This window comes from Castor canadensis, chromosome 16, assembly GCF_047511655.1.
Source record: "Castor canadensis chromosome 16, mCasCan1.hap1v2, whole genome shotgun sequence".
Lineage (NCBI taxonomy): Eukaryota > Metazoa > Chordata > Mammalia > Rodentia > Castoridae > Castor > Castor canadensis.
Genome location: NC_133401.1, coordinates 7,603,820 through 7,631,762, shown reverse-complemented (window position 1 = coordinate 7,631,762; position 27,943 = coordinate 7,603,820). Strand labels below are relative to the sequence as shown.

The window sequence follows — 27,943 nt, the reverse complement described above, 5'->3', positions numbered from 1 at the left end:
CACTTGTAAAACAGTGGCTTACTGCTTAAGCCACACCTCCAGTCCATTTTGCTCTAGTTATTCTGGAGATGGGGTCTTGCAAACTATTTGCCCAGGTTGGCATCAAACCATGATTCTCCAGATCTTAGCCTCACAAGATGGTAGGAGTAAAGGTGTGAGCTTAAATATGTTACAAAATTTTGGAAATCTAAGGACAGAGATCACATAGTGTACATCATAACATGTTAAAAATAAGATATTTCGAGTATGCGATTTTTAATTTTAATAAAATAGATGATTTCAGTATTACATAGAGAGCAAGTTCATTCACTCATTGTTGATAAAATTTTAGAAATATGTTCTATAAAAAGTTTAGTATTTGATTGGGGATTAATGCATTGTAACAGTTTTACAGGTATAGAGTTCCCATCTTCACCCATACTTAATTTTGAGAAAATTTAAAAATACAGAAAAGTACAAAAAATAAGACAAGATATCCATATACCACAATCCAGAATTACCCAGTATCTTCATATATTTACTTGTAGTCTTTAAGAGAAACAAATGTCTATATAAAAAGCTGAGGCCCCTGCCCACCCCACCTCCCACTCATTCTTCCCTTCTCCACTTCACAGGCCACCACTACTATGGAGTTTGGTCTGTGTCCTTCCAATTCACCTTAAAAACATTTACATACATATGTGAATCCATTAACAATATAAAGAACTAAGTTTCATAGAGAACTTTTAACTCAAAATTTACAAAGTCATTGTACCATATCCATCAATCTGCACCTCCAATGTGCATCCTCAGCATCATTTCTGGTACTTCTAATTACATGCGGATGTCACTAGTGCACTTTACACGTGTAGTATCCCCTCCTGATGGGCAGTCAGTCCATTGTTTCCAGTATGTGGCCACTACAAATCAAGCCACAGTGTATTTCCTGGTACGTACTTCCTGAGCAAACACACTCACGAACATAACTGCTAGGTAATTTTTTAATGTTACAAGGCATGTTTCCTTACTTCTAACATCTTAGCCACTTTAGTATATAGCTTTTCATATTTCTGTTTTCAATCTCCATGGATCTTACTTTTACGTATACTTCATGTCTAGTTTTTTTCTCCCTTGGAGAGCAAATTACCTCCAAATAATTTTTAAGAGTTTGGCTATTTCTTCATCTCCTGATACTTTTTTTTTCTTATTCTAACTTTGAATAAATGCACAAGTCACTTTCTGAAATCGCTTCTGCTCTTTCCAATCAATATAAGAGTTGTGTATTATTTGCAGATGACACCAGTTTTTGTCTTTCTTTCCAGTACTTAAAATTTATTTTTCTTGTTAACACCACTAAAGACCTTTAATTGTATGCAGATAGCAATTAATAGGTATGTTTTCTGTTGTTGGTTTCAGTGGAAATGTATCTAAAATTTCAGCATTACCTTTGCTGTTTGCTGTAGATTTTTCTTATTGGATACAGGCTTTCATTCACACAAATTTTCTCTTCAGTATGAATTCTCTGGTGTTCCTTAACTTTTTAGCATTTGCTAATCTATATTTCATCGGTGGTCCTTTGACTCAGACTGAGTATTTATGATGCACGCCAAGGTGTAAATTCCTGGTGAATGCTATCCCATACTGAAGAGTCACAGGGTTTTTAATGAGTATGAATTTTCTGGTGTCTGATGTGGTGTGACTTCTGGCTGAAAGCTTTCCCACATTCACTACATTGGTAAGGCTTCTTACCTGTGTGTATTCTCAAATGCAGAGCTAGGGTTGAGAACTGAGAGAAGGCTTTCCCACACTCATTACAGCCGTAGGGCTTCTCACCTGTATGGCTTCTCACATGCACAGTGAGAGATGAACTCTGAGAGAAGGCTTTTCCGCAAACATTGCACTCGTAAGGCTTATCCCCTGAATGAATTCTCACGTGCACGATCAGTGATGTTCGTTGAGAGAAGGCTTTTCCACACTCATTACATTCATAGGGTTTCTCTCCAGTGTGAATGTTTTGATGCTTTATGAGGTACTTCTTCTGCCCAAAAGCTGTTCCACATTCATTACACTTGAAGGGTTTCTCTCCAATATGAATTTTCTCATGCTCAGTAAGGTTTGATTTGCCACTAAAGGTTTTCCCACACTCTTTACATATGAAGGGCTTCTCTCCTGTGTGAGTTCTCTGGTGTCTGATGAGATTTGATTTCTGAATGAAAGCTTTCCCACAATCTTTGCACTCAAAAGGTTTTTCTCCAGTGTGAATTTTCTGATGGGTAAGCAGGTTTTCCTTCTGGCTAAAAGACTTTCCACAATCATTGCATTCAAAAAGCTTCTCTCCGGTGTGAGTGTTCTGATGTTTAATGACATACTGCTTTTGGCTAAAGGCTTTGCCACATTCGTTACATTCAAAAGGTTTCTCTCTATTATGAAAATTCTCATGCTCTGTGAGATTTGATTTGTGGCTGAAGATTTTCCCACATACCTTACAGGCAAAGGGGTGTGCCCCACCATAAATTTTCTGCTGACTGTGGTGTGACATCTGAATGGAAGCTTTTCTTTATTCACAAGGTTTGTCTCCAATATGAATTTTTTGATGATTGAGGCTGAAAATATTTCCACATTTCTTACATGTGTAAGGCTATGTCTGATCCCTCTAATGCAGAGTAAAAGACAAAGTTTGAGAGAAGTTTTGGTCAATGTATTAAAACCTTTCTCCCCAGTATAAATTTTCTAATATTCAATGAAGTTTGGCCACATTCACTGATTTCTCTCAGCCTCAATTTTCTGCTGCTCAGTGAGTCCTGTCATCTAGCTAAAGGCTTTTGAATATTCCTTAGAAGCACGGGGTTTCTCTTTAGCATGACTTCTACATTCAGTGAGCTATGACACTTGAGTAAAAGCTTCCCGACATGCAAAAAATTCATAGGGTTTTTCTCCAGTACAAATATGAACGCTCTGTTATCAGATGGGGCCAAGTTTTTAAACTGAAGACATATCCACACTGGTTATACTAACAAGGAAAAACTACCATGAGAAGTAAGCTGGGGTAGAGTAGTTCCAAACTAATAAAACTATGTAACTTCCTTCCTGTTTAAGTGTGAATTGTGTTCCAAACTCAAAACTCCAAAAAGAAATAAGATCTGTGAGTAGAAGAAGGATTTTTCCAATTTCCTTATATTTCCTGTTTTTTATCCTCAGTCTGTACTTTACGGAAGATTGATGTAACTTGCCTTCCAAGGCTTGACATCTATCTGCTCTTCATCTTCTCAGAGTTCTAAAACAGAGCACAAAAAAAAAAAAAAAGAAACTGCTCAGAACAATGGCTAAATGGCACGTGTAAGCATTCAGTAAATATTGCCTAAGGCTATCATCACTATTTATGAAATTCCCCATTATAAATAGTAAAAACATAGACTGTGCTTTTTTGGAATGAAGTAGTAGCTCATCTCCCAGAATGAAAATTCTTATGACTAATGTCTCAAACTAAATTTGGAGAAGAGAACCAAATGAAGGATATTTGAGTAGAAAACTGACATAAGTTTACAAAGCTTAGATTATTCTTAAAAAATAAACTCCATTTCAAAATTCGGCCAATTGCATTAACAATGAGAAATTACTCAATGGGATAAAAAGATTATCAGAGAATAATGCCGAAGTTGTCACATGGTTAGCTTAGTTCACAGACAATGAGACTCTTAAAACTGAGAAACGTCCACATGGATGCCTAAGAAAGTGAAAAGATCAACTAAAACTGCTTCTTACCAAAACCCCATCAAAACAGACAAAGGGAAGTGGTATAAATTCACAAGGAAAAAGGTTATACAGGAGACACTGGTAGACAACAGATATCAGTAAATATCTTTTTTTTAAGTGATGCTAGGAATCAAAGAGTCCTGCACATGCTACAGACAAGCAGTCCACCACTACGTCACAGCCCTAGCCCCATTTATTAATTTTTTAATAATGGAAAGTATATGGCTACTTTTCAGTGCTTATGTCCACCACTACGTCACAGCCCTAGCCCCATTTATTAATTTTTTAATAACGGAAAGTATATGGCTACTTTTCAGTGCTTATGAAGAGTCTTATTTGAGGAAGCTTATGTAAAAATATGTCAATGTCAAGCAAACTGGTTTGTACCACAAATTATCAGAAAGACACAAAAAATGAAGACAGAATGAAAGATTCCCTGAGGCATTTTACTTTCATCTACTGAAGCTATTCAGATAACTATAAGAACCTAGGCAATAGGGAGCTTATTTACTGAGTGATTGTTAAGTATAACTGTGCACACATTTGAGGAACCCCTAAGGGAAAAACAGATAAAAATGAAGAGAAAAAAAGCAGCTCTGAGGAAATAAGGGCATAGAAAATGACAAAGTACTATATAAACCAATCACAGAGGGCTATGAGAAGACATACTGCCAGTGAAACAGTAACAGGGTTTATGAGAAAGAAGCATTTAAATAAAAAGTTTCCTTAGAAGTTAGTCTGCTGGGGTTGGGGGGATAAAGTGGAGATGAGGTGGATTATATTAGCAGTATCAAGGACAGAGTCTCCATTCTTTAAATGAATCGTATTAGCTCACCGTAGCAAACTCAGGCATGGCCAGGTACCTTGCTCAGCCAATAAAATATAATCACAAGTGACAACTGTCATTTCTCGGTGAAGTTTAATAAATTCAGAGGACACACAAAAGGAATATAACTGAGCAAAGGAAGTCTCAGGGGCTGGTCCCATGGCTCAAGTGGTAGAACACTGCCTTTCAGGCAAGCATTAGGACCTGAATCCAATCCCAGTAGCACCAAAAAAGGGAAAAAAAAAAAAAGTCTCAGAAAAAGGAGAAACTTATTTTAAGAGGAAATATTCAAAAAACCAAAAAGCTACTAGTAAGTCATCAATCTCCAGAGAGGAAGACCACACTTGGTACTGGCACAATGAGTAAGACCCATACTTAACCATTATTATTATTGTTGTTCGTTAAAGAAAATAGAGCCTATGTTTTCAGAAAGTAACATGCATCAAGTGAACGAATAGCATCAAATTTCTCAAAAGAAACATGAGAAACTACAAGTCAAAATTCCTAGAGAAAAATCCTAAACTTAAGCAGTTTGATGGGAACATTAAACAAATGTAAGTCTTCAGATACACAAATACTCAAAAATAAATGCATCTGGCAGGCACTGGTGGCTCAGGCCTGTGATCCTCAGGACGCAGAGATCAGGAGGATCAGGAGGATCACGGTTGGAAGCCAGCCTGGGCAAATGGTTCACAAGACCCTATCTCGAAAAAAACCCATCACAAAAAAAGGCTGGTGGAGGGGCTCAAGGTGAAGGCCCTGAGTTTAAACCCCAGTACTGCAAAAAATTAAAAAAATAAACACACCTTTCTGTCAGGAAGATACTGGAAGATATGAAGCATCAAAATAAGGAGACAGAAAAGACAAGAGACACAAGATTCCAAGGAGGATACAACATGGAACAGTAAAGTGATGGTGAAAAGCTGCAATATCAGAACTAAATATCACAGTACAGCCAGTCCAGATTAGAGCAGGATTTAGAGTAGGACAAAATGCCAATAGCATCTCCAGGGGGAAAAAAAAGGGACGAGATTTCCCAATGCACTTGACTGTGAAAACTAACACTAGGAGGGGTTTTACCATTCTGAGGAAATTATAAAGGAATTAATTGCAAAACACAGAAAATCAAGCAAGCAACAAAAGCATGGCAAACAACTGCATATGAAGCAAATGAGTTACTGTACATACACACTTCTGTTGTATAGAGTACGACTGTTACCTCAAGGAAACATGAACACTCAAGTTGTAAGCCAAACTAGCCAGTTTTCATAGATCACCAGTTTTACTTGGAACAATGATTAACTTACATATTATGGTTACTTGGACTTGGTATTATTTTCCAGGTATACGTTCATTAAAAAAAAAAAAAATTCATCTCTAGGAAAACAACTCTGACAGTGTATGTTGCCAGTTCTTATGCAAAAGTTAAAATTCCAGAAAATCTGTATCCCTCAATACTTCTTCCTAATACTTAATTAAAAGATTTTTCTAATGAAATTGGTCATGTCAATATAGTGATTTGATACTGCATAATGACGTATCAACTTCTGAAAGATCTGCATAATGAGCAATTTATGGTGTTATTTAAAAAATTTTAAATTTAGGATGGGCACCAGTGGCTCATGCCTGTCAGCTTAGCTACTCAGGAGGCAGAGATCAGGAAGATCACAGTTGGAAAATACCGTGGGCAAATAGTTCCCAAGACTCCAGTCAAAAAGGGCCGAGTGGTTATGTGCTAAAAGTACTAAGTAACTGGATCACATTGGCTCTAAACTACTGATTCATGATTAGCAGATTCAGTTCCATTTATTAGGGATGGGACCTAATTGGATGAAGAAGTCACTGGGGGTATAGTTTTGAGGTATGTTCGCCCCAGACTCTTCCTTCTCTCTCTCCCTTCCTGCTATGAAGTGAACAACTTTGCTCCATCACATCCTCCCGCCATGATGCTCTGCCTCCCCACTACCCAGAAAATAGAGCCAAGTGACCATGACTGAAACCTCTGGCACCACTGAACTACACCCCTAAAACTACTATCCTAACAATCTGGCTACTTGTCCCTAAACTACCAACACTTTCTCATCTGATTACTGCAATGACCTCCAATTAGTCTCCTAGCCTCAGCCTGTATATGCCTTATTCTCTATATAGCAGACCAATTATTCCCACTAAATTGTGATTCTGATCTTATCACTCATCTGCTCAAAACCTTCTACAGATCTCCCAAGTCACTTACAATAAAGGCCAAAGCCTGTACTTACTCCCTTCTGCTCACTCTGCTCTAGCCCACTATCCTATCTAATTCAGCAAGCTTCTCCTTGGTATTTTTAATACTTTTTGATTCTCTGGCTGAATGCTCTTCTACCAAATATGGCATACACCACCCACATATTCTTCAGATCTTTTCTCAAATGTCACCTTCCTTAACTGACTTATTTAAAATTGTAACCCTCATAGGATTTGGATATAGGTCAGAGTGTTTGCCATGCATGAACAAACGCTGGGTTCCATCCCCAGCACCACAGAAATAAAAATTGTAACCCCCAGCTGGCCCTCCCCTCTCCTAGGCCAGTTGTGCTTGCTTTATGTTTATGCATAGCAGTTATCACTGAAGAACATTTTTTACTTATTTACTCAGTCTGTCCTTCCCATTTACAACACAGATCCTAGGAGGGAGAAACTGACTGTTACTAAAATTTCTTTCTTTTTTCGGAAGGTACTGGGGATTGGACCCAGGGCCTTGAGCATGCTAGGCAAGTACGCTACCACTTGATCTGTGGCCCCAGTCCTTTTGTTTACATTTTGTTTTTGAGATAGAATCTTGCTGATTTTGTCCAAGTTGGCCTATACTCAATCCCCTTGTCTGAGCCTCCTGAGTAGTTGTAGTAACTGATATGGTACCTACAATGTAATACCTATCATGCAATCAATACTTATTGAATACATAAATATACCATGTTGGCAGAAATGTAAATTGGTTACATTTACATTTGTAAATTGTACATTGCCAGCAACATGCCTATTTCAGTCAAATTTACAACTTTGGTTTTTGGCTCTTTTGAGACAGTGTCTCATTGTGTATCCCAGGCTGGACTTAAAACTCATAATCCTCTTGCCTCAGTTTCCCAAGTGCTGGTATTCCAGGTAGATACCACCACAATGGGCAAAAATATAACTTTTGATACATTTTCTTTTTTTTTTTTTTTTGCAGTACTGGGGTTTGAACTCAAGGCCTCACACTTGAGCCATTCCACCAGCCTTAGAAGTGATAAACATTTTTGCTGAATACCTCAAGGTTCAAAAATTCTTATGAGTTCATGTATTATATTTTTTAAAAAGGGCAAAAGATAAATCAAAGTAAAACACAAGAGGATGGGGACATAGCTCAGTAATAGGGCACTGACATAGCATATGCAATACCCTCGGTTAGAACTCTAGCACCACCCAAAACAAAAGACAAAATATATACTTATACACACACCAAAAAAAAATTTTTTTAAAAGGCTAAAGGCAACAATGTTTTCTAAGTTAGCAACTTACAAAAGTTGGATGGGAGGAAGGCTTAGTAGTTTGTTGATCTATGACAGAGGACGGAAATAGGTAAGAAGATGATAAGAGGTATGACTATAAATGTAAAATGTAATTCTGAGGTATTTAACCACTGAAAGAATGAGACCAAGTGGTAAATAATAAAAAGGAGCCTAAATGTAAGATAGTTTGGAAAGGTATATATATAGCCTACAAAGGACAATGCATGAGAAAAGTATACAAATGTAGGGAGACATGAAACTGGATGAGAATGAAGAACAATCACAACAGAGGTATAAAAATGAAGTATGAAGTGAGATGAGAGAGGCACCTGGCTGTCTAGGCACTCTAATGAAAGAAAGTATAGTACTGAAATAGAAAAAAATCTTGACTGGAAATGTCACTCAGGTACCTAATGAACTCATACCCAAGTGATGCTCCAAGACTAGGACCTCTGAGAAAATGTCCTCAAAAGTACTTTGGAAGAGGACAGGAAGTTAAAACAGGTCCTGTTTGCAGGCAAGCACCAGTGGGAGAGGGTATGGTAAAAATATGGTGGATGTACTTTGTATTATGTGTATGAAATTAGAACAATGAAACCTGATAAAATTGTTCTAAGCAGGAGGAGGGAGGGATGAGGGAGAATGATGGAGGGAGTGAATCTAATTAAGATATATCATAAGCACAAATGTAAATGTCACAATGAATACTCCCTGTACAATTATATGCTAATGAAAAAAAAAAGTATTTCGTATGGAAAGGTAAAACAGGTCCTGTCTGAGGGTGGGTACTAAAGTAAACAGAGATGAAGGAGGGTGAATATGGTCAATGTACTTTGCATATGTGTATGAAAACGGAGCAATGATACCAGTGGGAGCAGGGAAGGATATAAGGAAAGGGTGTGGGAGGGTGAATGTAGTGGAAATATTATGTACTCATGTATGAAAATGGAAATACAAGACATGTTGAAACTATTCCAGAAATGGTGGGGGCAGGGGATAAATGGGAATGATGGAGGGGGTGAATTTAAATACAATGTATTGTAAAAACTTTTGTAAATTTGCAGATGTCACAATGTACCCCAGTACAACAAAAATATTAAAAAAAAAAAAAGAAAAAGAAAATAGAACAATGAAACCTGTTAAAATTGTTCTAAGAAGGGGAAGGGAGAATGATGGAGGGGTGAAGTCTAATTAAGATACATTGTAAAAACATATATGCGTCACACTGAAACCCCTTATACAACTAGTATATGCTAATAAAAATGTAATCAAACTGCTGGGTGCTGGTTGCTCACGCATGTAATCCCAGCTACTCAAGAGTGATCAGGAGCATCAAGATTTGAAGTGAGCCTGAGAAAATAGTTTGAGCAACCCTATCTCAAAAAACAACTAATACAAAACATGACTGGCAGAGTGGTTCAAGTGGTAGAAAGCCTGCCTAGCAAGTGTGAAGCCTAGCGTTCAAACCCCAGTACCTCAAAAATAAAAAGTAAGCAAACAAAAAAAGTACTTCAGAGGTATCAATGTCAATTAAGCATGCCAGCCCGGTTGTCATTTATTCACCTGCACAAACTTCCTTTCCACTCCTTTCCCCACCATCCAGTTTGTCTTCTTGCTTCAGTGGAGGATCACATACAGCTTGGCTTCTTTATCACCTACCAGAGGAAAAGACACAGCATTAGTATGTAAATGCTGGAGTCAAAGTATCATTCTCCATCTCAGGATGAGCCTGGGCCCTCCAGGCCTTCTGAGGATGAAGACATAGTTTCCAGGGATGCACAAGGAAGAAGCTCTGTGAAAAAGAACAAAGTGATGACCTTCTGCCTAGTTACTAAAGCACTCAAGTGTGTGGGCAAAGGCATTAGACTTTTTCAGTCTAACTAAGCCATTTAAAGTCGCCACACATCCAGAAATGAGGGAAAGGAGAACTAACTTCCAGAATTTTAGTTACATAGGAAAACTGTTCATTCCTTCTATGACTGGTTGCTGTTCTCTAGCACCATACTCCTACTCAAGTTTCTGAGTAGATTTTAACTATGGCTCTTATTTCTGCATAAACTTAATACTAACATAGCCTATACCAACACATACCTATCAAAACTAAGCCACAGAGGTATAATGTGTACAAAGGTGTTCAGACAGTATTCAGGAATAAAACTGCAACAGTTTCCCTAGAGTCCTAATATTTGCCTGATATTTGTTTGAAGCATTGTTCTCTTGAGTAAAACTGTGTCATATCTGAAATGTCCTATGAATATATGTTCATCATCTGTTAAAAAAAAATCAGTTAAAGGACACTGTTGGGATAACGGGTAAACTTTAATATAAACTTTGGATTAAATAATAAAGTATCGATGTTAAATTTTTTGACTTGGTCACTGTACTATGGGTATGAAAAGGAATGTCTCTGTTCTTAGAAAACTCACACTGAACTAATAAAGGGAGCATGTATAGAACTTAGTCTCAAATGGTTCAGAAAGACAGAAGGGAAAAAAAGGCAAAAAAAAAAACAACAAAAAACCTAAAATTGCAAATGACTGGTGATTTTGGGAAGATCATTAATAATAATTTTCTGTATTGTGCCAAGTTTTATATAAAGTCTGAAGTCATACAAAAAAGCTAAATCATAAAAAAAAACTTAACACACCATTTACTGGTGTGGTGACAAAGCTTGGTCACCAATTTGTAACTGGGTATGGCAGAGATAGAAGGATCTGGCCTGATTTAAACAGTAATGTACAAAGAAGGAAACAAGAGAGGGGTGAACTGGCTTGAAGCAACCTGTAAGAGGCAGAACAAATTTGATATTCTGTAGAGTACCATTTTTCTGGGAAACATGCAGGCAGGTATAACCATTAGGCCATTGGATATGTAGATCAGGAACTTGGAATAGGCTGAGAGAGGAAGTGGGAGTTCACCACTTGTCAGAATTGTCATCATGGCTGAGTATGTAACGGAATGTCACTGTGAGGGCTTACAGAGAACATACACAGTATGTGAAGATGGTCAAGGGCAGCAACATCAACAGCAAGGCCAGGAAAGGCTTCACAGGGGCACAGTAGCTGCTCAGTTTTCAATTGTCCAAATACTCCTAAAAAGCAAACAAAATATCAAAAATAGCCAGGGTGGGACAACCAGCCAATCCATACACTGTATCTTTAGTGAAACTAGCAGTAAGAACGTTAATTTTAAACTGTGTACACCCAAAATAGTCCAGGAACCACAAAGTGTGGTAGGAATAGCAACAAAGAGAAGGCCTTGTAGTAACAGATCTCAAAAACAACTAGCAAATATCCATTCTCAGAACTAGGGCACATGAGCCTCTCAAGTGTCCCATGCCAGAGCAAACTAGCTCGGAAACACTGCCTGGTCTCTGCCTATAGGCTGCTGAAATGGGTTACACAGTGGGGAAAAAAAGAAAACCCCTGCCAAATTCTACCTAATGCAGTCCCACATAGGAAGCCTGACAGGAAGTTGCACAGAATCCTCAGAAGGTTCTAGGAACTTGAAGCCTTCAGAAACCTGCAGCTAATATTTCTCTACAGAATGATGAGGGAACCAATGAAAACCAGGACCTAAATTAAGGAGAAAAGGACTGAGAGAAGCATGACTTGAGAGTGGGGTACAGAGATGCCAAATTTAGCAACTTCTAAAAGTGAATGCATCATCCTGGATGTCAAGTATGGTGAAGGATTACAGGAAACAAGGCTGAAAAGAAGTCAGCCTTATATAGGCACTATTTTTCTATTTTTGTTCCTTTTTAAAAAAAAAACTAAATGAACAAACAAAAAAAACTTCAGTATCACAGACTTTGGATGGATTTTTGTTTCCTTGATGAATGTTACCTTTCTTGAATGTAATATCCAGGATGCAGCAGTACCCTTAAAACATTTTGTTGCTACTCACACCTTCAGAGAGCATAGGTAATCTATAGCTAGATAACATAGCAAGAAAGCTATTACAATCTATATCTGATCACAAAAGTAGGCATGTTATCTAATACAAAAACAATGGGGGTATTTCAATCAAATTTTAAATAAGACAAGGATGCTCCCTGCCTCAACTATTATTTAATAAAGTTACAAATACTAACTCAGTAAATTAGGCCAGGAATAAAGTTAATATATAGAAACCAAGAAACTTCATATATACTAAAAACAATGACTCTGTAATAGAGATCAGAAGGATTGGCCCAAGCAAATAGTTCATGAGACCCTATCTAGAAAATACCCAGTACAAAAAAGGGCTGGTGGAGTGACTCAAGTGGTAGAGTGCCTGCCTAGCAAGCGTGAAGCAGCATGAATCCCTGAGTTCAAGCCCCAGTACCAGCAATAAATAAGTAAATTAAAATTACTGCTAACAATGTCAAAAAACAAAAAACTTAAAAAACCGTGCAACTCATTTCACATGGAGCTAACCTTTCCAATGTACAGGTTCTAGAAGACCTTCCAGAGAAAAGTAGGGAGAAAGATATGAATAGACAGTTCAGATGAATACGTATGAACCTTATATGAAAAGATATTTGACACCTCACTCATAATAAGCAGTGCAAATTAAACCTACACTCAGAAGCCAATTCTCACTTGGGTCTTTGGTAAAAAATCAAAAATTCAACACTACAGTCTACTGTTGAGGTTCTGGGAGAAAACACTCTTGTGCACTGCTAGTGGGAGTATAAGTACTTACCCCACTGGGCAATTCCACTTTAGAGATACTCCTGCCTATGTACAAAGCACAGTTAAGTTATTCATTACCGCAATGTTAGCGACAGCCAAATATTGGAAACCCACCAACAGGGGATTAACAGAATCAACTATGGCACATCCACACAATGGCACCTTACTCACAGTAGTTAAAAGGAAAAATGATCAAGAAGGACAATTCAGGACATAATGTTAAGTGAAGAAAGTGAGGTACAGAGAGGTCAATCCAGTATGCCTTCATTTATGTAACAAATGGGGCTGGGAAATAGGAATGAATAATTATATACCAGTGGCCAAACAAAGAAAAAACCAACTTGAAGGATAAACCAGAAACAAATGAGCTGGGCGTGGCAGGACAGGTCTACCACTCTAGAGGCTGAGGCAGGATTTATCAAGAATTCAAGGCCAGCCTGCACTACATACTGAGATTCAGAAAATAAATAAAAATACCCAAGAAACAAATTTTAAAAACCCCATAAGATGTACTTACAGAGGACAAAGAAAAAATGTGATCAAAAGAGAGGAACATATATTTAATACATTGTGAACTTTTGTTAAGTGCTACAATGTACCCTCACCCAGCACAACAATTCAAAAGGGGGGGGGAGCAGAATGAGATATTTATGTGAAATGCATTTTTGTTGACTCCACAGAAAGGCATTACTTAAGTAATCAAAAAAAAAAAAAGTTTTTTGAGATAAGATCTCACTATGTAACCCAGGCTGGTCTTTGAATCCTAAATCCTCCCACCTCAGCATGGGCTGCAAGGATTAAAAACAGTGCCTCAGCATCTACCTTTCACATTCATTTTTTAAATAGCATTCCCTTGGAAGTCTGGCTCTGTGGTTGACAGCCTAGCATCTGTGAGGTCCTGGGTTTGATCTCCAGTACCACAAAACAAAAAATTAAAGACAATAAAAGTAAAGAAAAAAAAAAGTTCCTTAACTTGAAAACAAATTGAAACAAATGCAACTGTATGCTAACTTGGTCACTAATTTCTCAAAGGATTTGTATGAACTGATGTTAGAGCACATCTTCAGGGAGATGCACTGGAAGGACAACCCCTGTATATAATTATACCTACTATGAAATGCACTGAGACAGTTTTAGGGCTAGGCTCCACAGTACAATGTTTCACTAGCACATGGGAAAGCCTGGGTTCAATCCACAGCACAGCAAAAAACAAAAAAGGGGGGCATTTTTAACATTAGGTTACTGTAAGTATTGTTATTTTGAAACCATTCTCTTCATTCTGCAGAGTAAGTACTTATACCTACTTGTTCCAAGATTTTAATTACAAAATACAACTAGGAGTTAAGAAACTATGTAAAAATACTATATACCATGCAAGCTGAGTTACAAATACTAATGTGGATTCATGACTTAAAATGGCTGTGAGGGCTGTGGATGTTGTATAGTAGTGAGGGGAGAGAAGGGGAGCAGAGGAGAAGAGAAGCAAAGAGAAAGAAGGTGTTGAAACAAGGTTACCCCTGGGCGTAGTCACACCCCAAGCATGGAAAGGGAGGTGCAAAGTTAGCCTAGAATGCAAATACTTAAGCCTTTCAAAGATAAGTGACAGCAAGTCAAAGAGAGAACTCACTTGGAGCCACATTCACTGGCTAAAACTGTGCTAACTGAAGCACAAAACACACCCACTTCCCCAAACCTGTACTTGATTACAACATACTGAATCCATACAACTTTCCTTTTGTTTTTTTCTTTTTGGTGGAACTGGAGTTTGAACTCGGGACTTCCCACTAGCAAAGCAGGCGCCCTACCACTTGAGCCACACCTCCATTTTGCTCTGGTTATTTTCAAGATGGGGTCTCAAGACCTATTTGCTAGGGCTGTCCTCAAACCTCAATCCTCATTATCTCAGCCTCCCAAGCAGCTAGAATTACACATGGGAGCCAAAGGCTCTGGCAGCATCCCCTACTTTTAAAAATTTACCTTTTGAGTTTTCAAATGGAAAAAAGATTACTCCCCCCCCGCTTTTTTTTTATTTTTATTACTACAAACAAAGCATACTCTATATTCGGCACCTTTGTTTTCAGAAAACAGTAAATTTTGGAGTTATACACATGTCAGTACATAGAAAGCTTGGCTCATTTGTTTGCACAGCTGCATACTGTTTTCCTTACAGATGCACCATAGTTGACCCTATCTCCTTCTGAAGGGCATGAACTGTCTCTAAAACTCTTTTTGTCAAACGCTGTGGTCAAAATACCTGTATTTTAACGCAACTGTAGACAGCTCCACGTGAGAAAGAGTTGGGTAAGGGTTAGTTATGGATACTGTCAAATTGCCCTTCACAGGCTTTGCTCCACCCACACTAGCACTACTTTGTATTTTACAGGGTCCCCATCACCCAACTGCTCTCTTTTTCAGACTTTCCCTGGCTACTGCTGTCCCTTCTGTTTTCTCCATATAAACTATAAATCAGCTTAGTTCCAGGAGGGGAAAAAACCTACTATCACTTTTTAAAACCAGGGTAACATTAAACAAATTGACTCAGGTTTGCACATTTCCTTACATCACGTCGTATTTCTATTTGTTCACATCTTATGTAATGCCCCTCAGTATTTTTAAGTTCTTTCCTAACAGCTTTGCACGTACCTGGAATTATTCGCCAATATTTATTTTTATTGCTATTGTAAATACTAGTTGTATACAACTTTACCTCCTAACTGGCTGCTGTTTGCAAATTCGAAGGCTGTTGATTTGCAGATCTTAATTTGATACCCAATTAATTACTTAACTCTTTATTTAAAGCTGTATGAAAGACGACCTCGGGTGATGTCGTTAGAAAAACCGTCTTCATTTTCTCAAAAATTCACACAACCTAGAACACCGGAACTCATCTACCATCTAGTCCCAACTTCATGGACAAACCACGCAACAATTAAAATTTCCTTTTTGGTGCAGGGATTTACCTAGCAATCCTATTAAAGTACCCCCCCCAAAAAAAAGTACATGAAAGGTTAGAAGGATTGAGGCAGTATGAAGCAGGCACCCCATAACAACAACCAAAAAAATCCTTTTCAAAGAAAAAGGACTTTGCAAAAAAAAAAAATTATTGTTCAAAAAATAAAAAGAATAAGAAATCAGGATGGCTTGTATCCTACCTCAGCCAAAACCAAATGCATTTCTTGTATTAAGTTTTTTTTAATTTTAAAGTAAAATTTACCTGTCTCGTGTAAAATATTCACAATTAACAAAAATCGCCTTGAAATTATTCACTACTTAGCTTCTCCCCCTTCCAATTCAAGCAAAACAGATGCTCCAGGAAGATGGCCCCGTTATGAGGGCCGGCACTTTCGACAGGGAAGCGCGGCCACCCCAAGCTGAAGTCCCCATCCCCTCCTCAGGCGCAACCAGACACCCCCCACGCCCGGCTTCACATTCACTCTACAATTCCCGACAACGGGTCAAACTTTCGGTCAAACCCAGGGTCACACTTGCTCAAGCCCTCCTTAGAGGCCCCCGCCTCCGCCCCACACAGGCCAGAACCTCTCAAACCCACTCCCCATCCCTGCGCCGCGCCGCTAGACATCGAGGATCCTTCCCTTCAACCTCCCCGGCCCGACAGACCCAAGAAGCCCAGATCCCACCTCCTACTTTCGCGCCACGTGGACCCAGAGGCCGTACTGACCCGCGGACAAAGACCAAAATGTCCACTCGGTGCGCTGCGCCTGCGCACTGTGAAGGGGAGCCAGCGCTCCCAGAAGTCTCCGCGACGCGGCCCAGCTCCTTTACCTGATATATGGTCCTTCGTAAACCAGCAATGCCGCTTTTCCAGCCGTGGACTACATTTCCCATAAAGCGTTGCTGCTCCTTTTCTCTTTATAGCTGTCTCCCTCACGCAAACTTGGTCGCCTCCGGTGAATTAGGGGTCCTTGAGGTAAATGCCCTTCCTTGGACTCAGATAAACCCAATCCGGCTGCTATATCTGGAGTGGAGGTTCCCTTTTAATCCCTCCCGGGCACACTCTCAAAACGGACCAGACTTAGAGGACGCCATCTTTTCCGCGACTGGTCTGGTGTTGGACTATGTTTCCCAGAGTTCACAGCGACCCGACGTTACGTCTCGACGTCTGGGCGAGATCGTTAGCGCCACAAGGACCCGGACGCGACCAGGGGAGGCAGAAGGTGAGGGTCTGAGAGTCCGGGGCGGGGACGGGGCGTGTCCCGAGCGTTGGGTCTGTGCGCGCAGCCGGGAGCGGGCCGAGGTCGTGCGATTCTGAATGTGTTGATTGTGATTGTGTGCCCGACGGTGGGTGCCGTGAGTGTACGGGGTGTCATCACCTGTCTTGAAGGTGTATGTGTGGTTGTACATTGTAAACGTATAATTCTGTGCGTTGTGCCCCATCCTTGTGACTGTGGGGATGACACTGCGTGTGTCTGCTGTGCATCTGTGCCTGATCGATCGCCTTGTTCCTGAGAGTGAGAGTATAGTTGTGACTGTGATCCTGTGGCCGTGTGTAGAACTGTGTGCACTTGCTTTGTGCCTGTGACTGAGGTGACCCTGTTGTGCCCCTTGGGGTGTGTGAGAGGGAGAGGGGAAGAGAGACTGCCGGCGTGTATGCAGGCGAGAGTGACTTTGCTAGTGTGACTGTGTATCTCCAGAGCAAATGCATAGTGCAAGTGATTCTGTGTGCCCCTGAGTGGCACACAGAATAATTGTGACTGTGTAGGGCATTTTGGAATGTTGGTGTAGAGAGCCTGTGCCCATAGGGAATGACTGTGCCACAGTGGTGTGACTGCAGAAAAAGTGTGGCAGTCTCTGTGATTGGGAGGCTCTGTCTTTGTGTGGTTGTTTGTGTGACACATGGTGCCGCACCAAAGTGTGAAGTGCCTGTGACTCCACTGCTCTGACCCCTGCAGAACCTGTGAAGTTAGGAGAGATTTCTGGTCCTGGCAAGAATCAGTTTTTTTGTTTTGTTTTGTTTGTTTGTTTTGGTAGTACTGTGGTTTAAACTCAGGGCACTCTACAACTTGAGCCACTCCGCCAGCCCTTTTTGCATTGGGTATTTCGAAATAGGGTCTTATGAACTGTTTGCCCAGCTGGCTTCAAACAGTGATCCTCCTGATATCTGCCTCCTGAATGGCTAGGATTATAGGTGTAAGCCACCGGGGCCTAGCTTAGAATGAGCGTTTAAGGGTGGCACTTTAAACAAAAAAAAAAAAAAAAAAGGTGGCACTTGGATTGGGTAGGATGTCCAGTCTTCTCTGACCTCCTTTCTACATGCAGTAGAATAAAGGGTTTGTCCCCAAAACTGTCCTGCCACTCATGATTCCTTTTTCTTGACCCTCCTCCAAGCAAAGTGTTGAGAGAAGGAAAAAATTACTCTGGTACATCCAAAAGCCAAGTTCAAAGTGCATCACGTTTTAGTCCTTTCCTGAAACTCTTTTTGATTCTCAGGGTATACTTTTCTTCCCTTCTGAAACTTCTTAAACAGATCCACCCTCCTATCCACTACTCCCAACCCCACCCAAGTGACCTGGCCTCCAGTATTTACCACAATAGTAACTTACTGGATGCCTGGAGAGGGACTGAAGGGTTCATACCTTGCCAGCTCTCTGCACATCTAATGTTTATTTGACATGTTTTTCTTTTCATTTTGAATTAGTTTTAGATTTTGAAATGTTAGAAAAATAGAATTTACATAGCTCTCAACCCAGTTTCTCCACATTTCCATTTTATATAAGCACAATACAGTTTTCAAAACCAAGAGCTTAACACTGGGACGCTACTATTAACTAATCTACCAGCCTTACTCAGATTTCATCAGTGTCCCTTAATGTCCTTCTTTTGGAACAGCATCTAGTCCAGGATTCATGTTGCTCTAATGACACAGTATTCAAAATGATGAAGGAAAAAGGCACTCATCATTTTACAAAGAGCTCATCCAAAAAAGTTTAAATTAGTAGCTACATAGAGAAGACACCCTCTGAGTTTCCAACACCATGTTTTCTGCCTTGCATACACTGCCTTATTTCATATGAAGATTGCAAATACTTGAAAACTGGTCATTGTGTTAGTTACTTTTGCATTGCTGTCACCAAAATTTAAGAACAACTTAAAGAGAAGAATTACTTATTTTGGCTCCCAGTTTCAGAGGTGTCAGTCTGTTATGGCAAAGGAGGGTGTGGTAAAGCAGAGCAGTTCATATCATGGCAGACAGGAAGCAGAGAAATGGCATTCAGGAATGGACCAGGGCAAGATTATAATCCCCAAGGACACCCCCCCCCAGTGACCTACTTCCTCAACTAGGCCCTACCTCCTCCTTTCCACCACCTCCCAGTCATGACATTATATTGTGAATCCTTCAAGAGATGAAACCATTCAGTGCCCTCATGGTGTCATCATCTCTGAACTTGCACTCACAAACACACCTAGAGGTGTCCTTTGCTAGTCTCCGAGGTGATCCTCAATCCAATCGAGCCAACAATCAAGATTAACCATCACAGACATTTGTGTAATGTTTCTGATAATGAAGCCATCAAAGTGACAAAGATGAGTCAATGTTTAATGGACTGTTCAATAACTTTTCATATTGTATGTTTCAATCATGCTGATTTCCTTTTTTGTCACCATTCATTTCATAAACATTGGCCCACTTGCTAATAATTTTTTCATTTCCAGGAAAATAAATGCCACCTATAAATCTGTTTATTTATTTTTATTTAAATGGAAACAATTACGAGTTTTAAATTATGAAATATATTAGGTTTAATGTAAAGATCTAGAAACTTTCTAAAACAGTTTCATGTAGAGATAAATATTACTATTTTGATGAAGATATTTCAAATATTTTTCTGTAGGATTTTATAGAATGGTATCACTTTTATATAAATTCTGTAGCCCTCTGCCTCATTCAAATAATGAATTGAGTAGGCCAGATGTAATAGCACTTGCCTGTAGTCCCAACCCTTGGAAGGCTGAGGCAGGAGAATCACTTGAGCTCAACCTGGGCAACACAGGGAGACCCTGTCTCAAAAGACAAAGAAACAGCTGGGTGCTGGTGGCTCATGCCTGTAATCCTAGCTACTCAAGAGGCAAAGATCAGGAGGATCATATTTAGAAGCCAATCCAGGCAAATAGTTCAAGATATCCCATCTCAAAAATACCCAACACAAAACAGGCTTAACAGAGTAGCTCAAGCAAGAGGCACTGAGTTCAAATCCCAGTACTATAAAAAAATGATAATAATAATGACTAACTATGATACTTTTATATTTTAAAATCACTATATAAGCTGGGCATGGTGGTGCTTATCTGTAATCCCAGCTACTTAGTATTCAAAAGTATGAGGATCAAGATCCAAGGCCAGTCTGGGCAAAAGCTAACTTGGGACCCTATCTTAAAAACAAACAAACAAAAAACTGAAGCAAAAAGGTCTGGGGATGTGACTCAAGTGGTAGAGCTCTTGCCTAGCAATCATGAAGCCCTGAGTTCAAACCCCAGTACTGAAAAACAAAAATCTCTATGTAGTATTCCATCATCACAATACACCTAAATTTGTTCACTTTTTTGCCTAATAAATAGTATTTCTATTTCTATATTTTAGTTGTAAAATAGTCCCAAAAGTTCTTGTGATTCAAGAACTTTGTGTATTTTTATAATGAACTCCTTAGAATAAGCAGCCAGAACTGAAGCTTTGGGTTAGCCATTGGTCATTGATAAAGAATTTGCTAATATGTGAAATCCTTACTTAGAACTTGGAAAAACAAAATGCTTTTAAATGTTCATATATTTACCCAAATCTCCAGTATAAAAGGCACTGGTTTACCCTGATGCCATGTTGTGGGAACTCACCAGAGCTTACATTGTCATCTGTAAGTCAAACCCATCCCAGAAGAACTCTGTGGAGGTAAATTGGTTTTCTTGGGTCACTGATATTCCCTGCGGTTTTCATTGCAGTCATCATCATGTCCCGTTTGCATTTAACCTTGCAAATAAGGCAGGTGTAGAGATATCATAAACCCACCTGGCAAGAAGAGATGGAAAGAGGCGTAAGTTGTACACATGAGGAAGCAAGTGACTTTGAGTTCTTTTCAGGACAGGCCTCCAGCACACATGAAAACAGTGACCCAATCAGGGAAACTGCCACTACGGGAAACTGAAGAAGCAAAAGCCATTTGGTGAAAATACAACAGTTTTATTTAATTTAATTTATTTTATTTTATTATTTTTTGGCAGTACTGGGGTTTGAACTAGGACCTCCACCTTGACCCACTCTGCCAGCCCTTTTTGTGATGCGTTTTTCAAGACAGGTCTACTATTTGCCCAAGCTGGCTTCGAACCAAGATCCTCCTGATCTCTGCTTCCTGAGTAGCTAGGATTACAGGTATGAGCCACCAGCACCTGGCTTACAACTGTTTTTTGAAGCGCCTGAGCTACAATTTCATGTTCAAAGGAAGATTTTAAGAAGAAAAAAACCCATTATTTTCTTTCTTTTAATGACTATTTGGGAGTGGCTCACATTTAACAGTATTTAGATATGTACATTTAAAAATCAATGCATGGGTTTGGGGGTGTGGCTTAGTGGTAGGCTACTTTCCTTGTGTGCATAAGGCCTCAGGATGAATCACTAGCACTGCAAAAAACAGTCGAACAACACATTGTTACCAAAAAAACCACATAAGTGAAAATAAGAATATTTAAGATCATAATCCAGAGATAATGAAAGTAATCTTTAAAGATAAAACTTTCCATCTTCTATCTGATACTTTGTCCATATTATCTGTAGAAATATATACATATATTTTAGAAACAAAACCACATATTTTCTAACCAGCTGTGTTTTCCCTAACAGTATCTTGAACACTTTCTATGTTATTAACTATGAAATTACTATTCAATTTGCGAGTACTCAAAATTAACATTGTATAGAAATATTTAATTTATGTAACCAATCCTTTCTTGTCTGACTGGGAATGTTGAACATTGCTGAGAATGTACATTTGTGTCAACATTGACACAATGTTCTTTTTCTTTTTTGACAGTACTGAGGTTTGATCTTAGGGCCTCACTTCTCCTAGGCAGGCGCTCTTCTGCTTGAGCCATGCCCCGAGATCAGTGTAGTGATTTTTCACTGATGTTTATGGTGGAAAAGTTTGTTTGCATCCATAAAATTGAATATATTTTTTAAAGGATATTTAGGACATTTGGGAAGAGTTTCAAGTTTCATGTAACTTGTAAATATTTTGATAAGTGCATAGATTTGAGTGTCAACAAAAGGGGTGTTGATGATTTTAAGAAGGTCATGTTATTACACACAAAAAAACTAGTTGTCCCTGGGTGCTGGCGGCTCATGCCTGTTATCCTAGCTACTTGGAGACAGAGATTCGAAGGATTTTGATTCTTGAACTGCCATCTCAGGCAAATAGTTCTCGAGACTCTATTGCGAAAATACCCAAAACAAAAAAGGATTGGTGGAATCACTGAAGTGGTAGAGCACCTGTCTAACAAGCATGAGGCCCTGAGTTCAAGGCCCAGTGATGACCAAAAAAAAAAAAACCAAAAACTAGTTGTCATGGAGCTAGGGGTGTGACTCAGTGCTTTAGCACTGACCTGCCATTCATGAGACCCTGAGTTCAATTTCCAGCATTGTAAGGAAACAAAAACAGAAACTAGTTGCCATGAATGGTGGCACAGGAGGTCTAAGCCTTACAGACCCTGTCTCAAAAACACCAAATCAAACAAATTAAAAAAAAAAAACAACCTAATTGTTAATAACTGTAATAATTGTTTGGCGATCACAATGTGATGTTTTGAAATCTTCAGTCTAATATGATACCTCATTACTTACATATCAGTGTTTTGCTGTGCCTGATGCTATTTTAGGAAGTGACTTGGGAGCTTTGTGTGGGAATGCAATGCATTACACTTGTCGCATTTTAAGTATTGGTTATGGTTTTGGCTTCCCCAGGAGTAGATTACTACTGTTCAGATGGAGCTTCCTGTGTCTACCCAGCTCTGGTAACTTAGCCCACTTCTCCCAGTGCCCCAGTGCAGGTCCATGGTGCAGGACCCATGAAAGCTAGAGAAAACTTAGGGATGCAAGTTCAAGTTGCACTAGGTGGTATATAGATGACTAAACTTTGGAAGGATTTGTACAAAGTGTTGGTGTTAGGCATTCAAAGAGCTGTGGTTTTGTTGGGTCAACACCAACTTTCCTTTAATTCACAATCTGCCTTAACATTGTGCATTTGTGAAAAATCCCTGTGAGACAAATAGAGTTGGTATTTGGTAGTTCTGCCCTTTTATTCCTGAATCTTCCTCTGACCTTTTTCATTTTGACAAAAGCCCTGAGCCTGAAAACAAATTAAAAAAAAAAATCTCATGCCTCTGTCTCCCAAGTGCTAGGATTACAGATATGTGCTACCACACCCAGCCTAAATTTTTATATAGTCAGGGATTAGCCAAATTAGTGTATCAGTCAGGACAGGCTAAATTATGGTATGATAGTTAAGAGCCTCTAAATTTCAGTGGCTTACAAAATAACTTTTGTATTTCCGCTAGTACTACATGTCTAGCATGGGTCAGGATAGGCAGGGTCCCAGACTAAAGAAGGTTCTATTTTCTTATAACCGTACCAGCTGAAACACACAGCTCCTCAATCACCACATTGGGAATCGAAAGATTGGAGAATTGTGCAGTGGCTTTCCAGAGTCTGACTGAAGTGACACACATCACCGAAGTTCATAGTTCATCTTCCAGAACCAGTTGTAACTGGGAAGCGTCATCTTCATGCGCCCACAAGGACAGGAAAGCTGGCCAAGAGGAAGCATTCCTAATGTCTGCCACACTGGCTAAGAGCTGTTTCTTTCTCTATGTGTAGGAAGTCGCTTCTGTAAATTAAGGTTGATTTCCTTTTGGAGTACAGAAGACATCCCTGTTCCGTGGAGAGAGCGTTGTCAAGAGACCTGTGCACAGGTGAGTGAGGGGACTGAGGACACAGAAATCTTTCAGATGAAGTCACCTTCTCTCTGGGAGGTCAAGATGTGCCTCTCAGAGGCAATAGAATCAGGGAGAAAAATCAAGCACCTTCAGCATACAGGTTCCCAAAGGCGGCGCCTGTCTGCCCCTCATGAGTCACTCCATTCATATCTAACTCCTTTTATAATCCACCTTCATCCAGAAGGGATTAATTGTGTTCTCATTATAAAATAGATCCCTAAGGGAAAAAATAGAAAATATACGAGAAAACAAGCAAATGGGTAATATAATGTTTACTAACACAGGAGCTGTAAAGAGAAGAGGTGTTACCTAGCTGAAGTACCTATTACAACAAGCCACTTGCAAAAGGCTCTGGTTTCCTTTTCCCATTCACCCTTAACTTTCCACATTCCCCTTTCTACCTGGGGTTGATTTATTGTTTATTCTCTTGTTAATAGCATTAACCCAGAGACTTGGGTTCTTACCCCATATCTAACTCAGTAGCACTTGCGGCCTTGGCGAAATCTCTTAACCTCTCAGGCATTCTGGTTCCTCTTCTGTAAAATATAGGGGAATAAAATCAACTTTAATGCACAGAAGTTTCAAAAATAAAACTAAAATGAGCCAGGCGCCAGTGCCTCAAATCTGTAATCCTAGCTACTTAGGAGGCTAAGATCAGGAGAATCATGGTTCTAAGCCAGCCTGGTTAAAGAGTTCTTGAGGTGGGCACTGGTGGCTCATTCCTATAATCTTAGCTAATCAGGAGGCAGAGATTGGGAGGATCAAAGTTCAAAGACAGCCTGGGCAAATGGTTTGCCAGACCCTTCCTGTCTCAAAAAAACCCATCACAAAAAAAAAAAAAAAAAAGGCTGGTGGAGTGGCTCAAGGTGAGGCCCTGAGTTAAAGTCCCAGTACCACAAAAAAAAAAAAGATATTAAAAAAATAATAATAATAACCAGTGCAAAATGAACTGGAGGAGTGCTTAAGCGGTAGAGTGCCTGCTTTGCAAGAGCAAAGCCCTGAGTTCAAACCCCATTCCTACAAAAAAAAAAACTAAGTGAAAAGTATGTGTGAATGACACTATAGCACCCTGCCCCCTCCCCCATACCACATACGCTGTCTTACAGTTAGCCCTCTGTGACCCCCTCTAATTCAGCCCCTTCTCCTGCTCAGGGTTATTACTTGCCCTAGTAATGTCCTCCATGTCCCTGTCTCTCTAATTTTTCTTTGTTGTATTATTCCCATCAGTATAAAACATCCCATAATTTCCCCACATGCAAAAGGAACAACCCTGCTTGGAGCCCAGATCCACCTCCTCTCTGAGTTCTCCACTCTGGGAAATCAGTGAAGAAGTGAAGTTCTGCAGGAGGGCAGTAGGGAGGCTTGAGGGGAAATAAGGAATGCTGGGCCAAGAAGCTTCTAGAAATTGAACTCTCATTGAGGTCAGTACTTTGGATGCACAGGTCTGTGTGTAGATGCCCATAGAACTGTGGCTTTCTTGCTCATGTCTGCTGCTGTCCTCATCCTTCAAGGGTGAAGTGGTGACTTACGATGCTCCCTGCTGCAGTCTGGAGCCATCTGTGGCTTACATTAGATCAATAAGATGGAGGACTGTCTTGGTTGGAATCCAACACTGAGGTGCTTTGGTTCCATGCCATTGCTAGAGTGCTTCTGCCTCAAAACCTTCTTGCTGCTGTAGATTCCCTACTGTCAGGTGGGCGCTGGTGGCTCACACCTATAATCCTAACTGCTCAGGAGCCAGAGATCAGGAGGATGGAAGTTCAGAGTCAGCTTGGGCAAATAGTTCCCGAGACCCTATCTTGAAAAAAACCCATCACAAAAAAGGACTGGTGGAGTGGCTCAAGGTGTAGGCACTGAGTTCAAGCCCCAGTACTGAAGGGGCAAAAAAAAAAAAAAAAAAAAGATTCCCTACAGTCTAGGAAGGGTTTTGTGAACTCTGTTGCTCTTAATCTTATTTGTGTGATAGGACAAGAGGAGGCAGGGGAAGCAGAGCAGAGACAGTGGAAGTACAATTGTTTTAAGAAGATCATCTATTTTATTTGGGGGTGCTGAGGCATGCTCGGCCTGTCAGAGGTTTACCTCTTGTCCCCCATTTTGCTTTTTTTAGGACTCTGCACTTGCAAAGAGAGGAATCCAAAAAAAAAAAACAAAAACAAAAAAAAAACAGAGCAGGTCAGATAGTTCTGAGAGCCATGGCCCTTCAGGTAAGTTGAAATTTCTTCTATCCTTGGAATAATCCACCTTCCCTCCAGATCATAGGAACATTTGTGGGGTTTTTTTGTTTTTTGGTGGGACTAGAATTTGAACACAGGGCTTCATGCTTGCAAAGCAGGTGCTCTACCACTTGAGCCACACCTCCAGTTCCCTCAATAACTTTTTTAAACAGCCTTATTATTATTGTATATTTAATTCACATACTGAAATTCACCCATATAAATAAAATATAGAGTTCAGGCTGAACATGGTGGCATGTACCTGTAAACCTCAGTGTGAAGTCCTGAGTTCAAATACCACTGCCACCAAAAAAAAAAAAAATCACATAGGACTTTAGTCACATTAATGTACTTATCTCCTCATCTTAAAGACATTTTCTTGGGTGGATCAGGTTATGAAAACCTGAACCTATTCATCAATGCTAATCCCATTAGAAATGGGACATGTACCAGAGACAGTGGTACATATCTGTAATTCAAGCTACTCTGGAGGCAGAGATCTGGAAGATCACAGTTTGAATCCAGTCCAGGCAAAAAGTTAACATGACCCCATCTCCCTCAATGAGCTAGGCATGGTGGTGCATGCTTGTGATCCCAGCTATGTAGGAGGCATCGTAGAGGATCATGGTCTAGGCAAAAACATAAGACTCTACCCAAAGATATCTAAGGCAAAAAGTGGCTCTTAGGTTACGAGTCAGAATGATATACGACCACCCAAGAAAGACTTTAAGGGAGAATCTTTATTAGCCAGCTGGCGACTGCTCTGACCAACAGGTCGCTGGTACCCAAAGCAGCACCTTTCTAACTTTTAGCAGGGTTTATAAAGGCAAAAACCATGTCCTATTTGACAGTCATTGTGAAGCAAGGTAGCCCAGGAACAGAAGCGAAATAATGGCTGTTAGTTGCCATTGCGAAGCCTAAGTGAACACAACACAACCGTTTATCCACATCCCGCTTTGGCTCCTTCTGTTTTCTCTATGGGAACCAGACCTCTCATGAACCCCTTCTACTTTTAAGCTGAGGTGGCACCTGATTAATGGCTTCCCTCTGACTGAGTCTTTTAACCATTTCACTTATGGTAGAGCAAGACCCCATGGAGGTCTCTTATGGTTAGCAAGACCCCATCTCCATCAATGAGCTAGGCATAGTGATGCATACTTGTGATCCCAGCGAGGCATAGTAGAAGATCATGGTCCAGGCAAAAACACAAGACCCTACCTAAAAGATATCTAAAGCAAAAAGTGCCTCTTATGATAGAGCAGCCCTGCCTAACAAGCAGGGTTCAAACCATAGTACCACAAGAAAAAGAAGAAATGGGACAACCAAAAAGAGGGGGGCAGCCAATTCTCATGTGCCTCCTAATATCATATTGTAGGAAGTACACAGCACCACTTCTGACATATTCTGTCCCCCCAAAAGAGGATATGAGGCCTCCGGGTCTAACTACTACCATTTCACAGACAGTATCAGCAGTGAAGCAATGGGTTAAGTTCCACCATGAAGATGCTCTCGGCCCAGTACAGAACATGGGAAATTCTACCAAAACAAATAGTTTCTCTAATCAGTAAATGTTGGGGCTGGTGGAGTGGCTCAAGCAATAGAGCATGTGCCTACAAGGGTGAGGCTCTGAGTTCAAACCCCAGTGCCACCAAGGAAAAAAAAAAAAGCAATCCTTTGCCAGACGCCAGTGACTCATGCCTGTAATCCTAGTTACTCAGGAGGCAGAGATCAGGAAGATCACAGTTTGAAGGCAGCCCAGGCAAATAGTTCATGAGATCCTATCTTGAAAAACCCATCTCAAAACAGGGCTGGTGGAGTGGCTCAAGATGAAGGGCCTGAGTTCAAGCCCAGAATTGCAAAAATAAATAAATAAATGATGAGCTGGGGGCACAAGGTCATAAGGTCAACCCCCAGTACCCCAAAATAAATAAACAAATAATAAAAATTTTAAGCAGTTTTGTGACGGTTGTTAGA

At 40.0% G+C, this 27,943-nt stretch overlaps 2 protein-coding genes across 9 annotated transcripts in view; one reads left to right on the top strand and one right to left on the bottom strand.

Moving 5' to 3' along the window:
- Nucleotides 1-247: 247 nt before the first annotated feature.
- Nucleotides 248-16,828, bottom strand: Znf146 (zinc finger protein 146). Of its 6 annotated transcripts, none has more exons than XM_074058383.1 (5): nt 16,403-16,493; nt 12,775-12,809; nt 11,078-11,179; nt 9,652-9,743; nt 248-3,253 (listed from the first exon to the last, which is right to left on the bottom strand). In XM_074058383.1, the coding sequence occupies exon 5, from the start codon at nt 2,516-2,518 to the stop codon at nt 1,640-1,642; it is 879 nt and encodes a 292-aa protein (XP_073914484.1). In that variant the 5' UTR covers nt 2,519-3,253; nt 9,652-9,743; nt 11,078-11,179; nt 12,775-12,809; nt 16,403-16,493; the 3' UTR covers nt 248-1,639. The 6 variants fall into 6 exon arrangements, with proteins under 6 accessions (XP_073914484.1, XP_073914485.1, XP_073914483.1 ...); XM_074058384.1 differs by having other exon boundaries at nt 16,444-16,460; XM_074058382.1 differs by lacking the exon at nt 12,775-12,809 and having other exon boundaries at nt 16,444-16,828.
- A 2-nt stretch (nt 16,829-16,830) lies between these two features.
- Znf565 (zinc finger protein 565) overlaps nt 16,831-27,943 on the top strand; it is a 30,072-nt gene continuing 18,959 nt past the window's right edge. The window contains exons 1-4 of one of the 3 annotated variants that reach the window (XM_074058362.1): nt 16,831-16,939; nt 20,994-21,141; nt 23,638-23,732; nt 25,864-25,960. In XM_074058362.1, coding sequence (XP_073914463.1) covers nt 25,949-25,960 — 12 coding nt within the window. In that variant the 5' untranslated portion in view covers nt 16,831-16,939; nt 20,994-21,141; nt 23,638-23,732; nt 25,864-25,948. The remainder of the gene's footprint in view (nt 16,940-20,993; nt 21,142-23,637; nt 23,733-25,863; nt 25,961-27,943) is intronic. The other 2 variants (XM_020168754.2, XM_020168743.2) reach the window with 2 other exon arrangements.

Coding starts and splice junctions, on each gene's coding strand:
- Znf146 (XM_074058382.1), bottom strand. CDS start 2,518: ATGTCACACCACAGTCAGCAGAAAATTTATGGTGGGGCACACCCCTTT.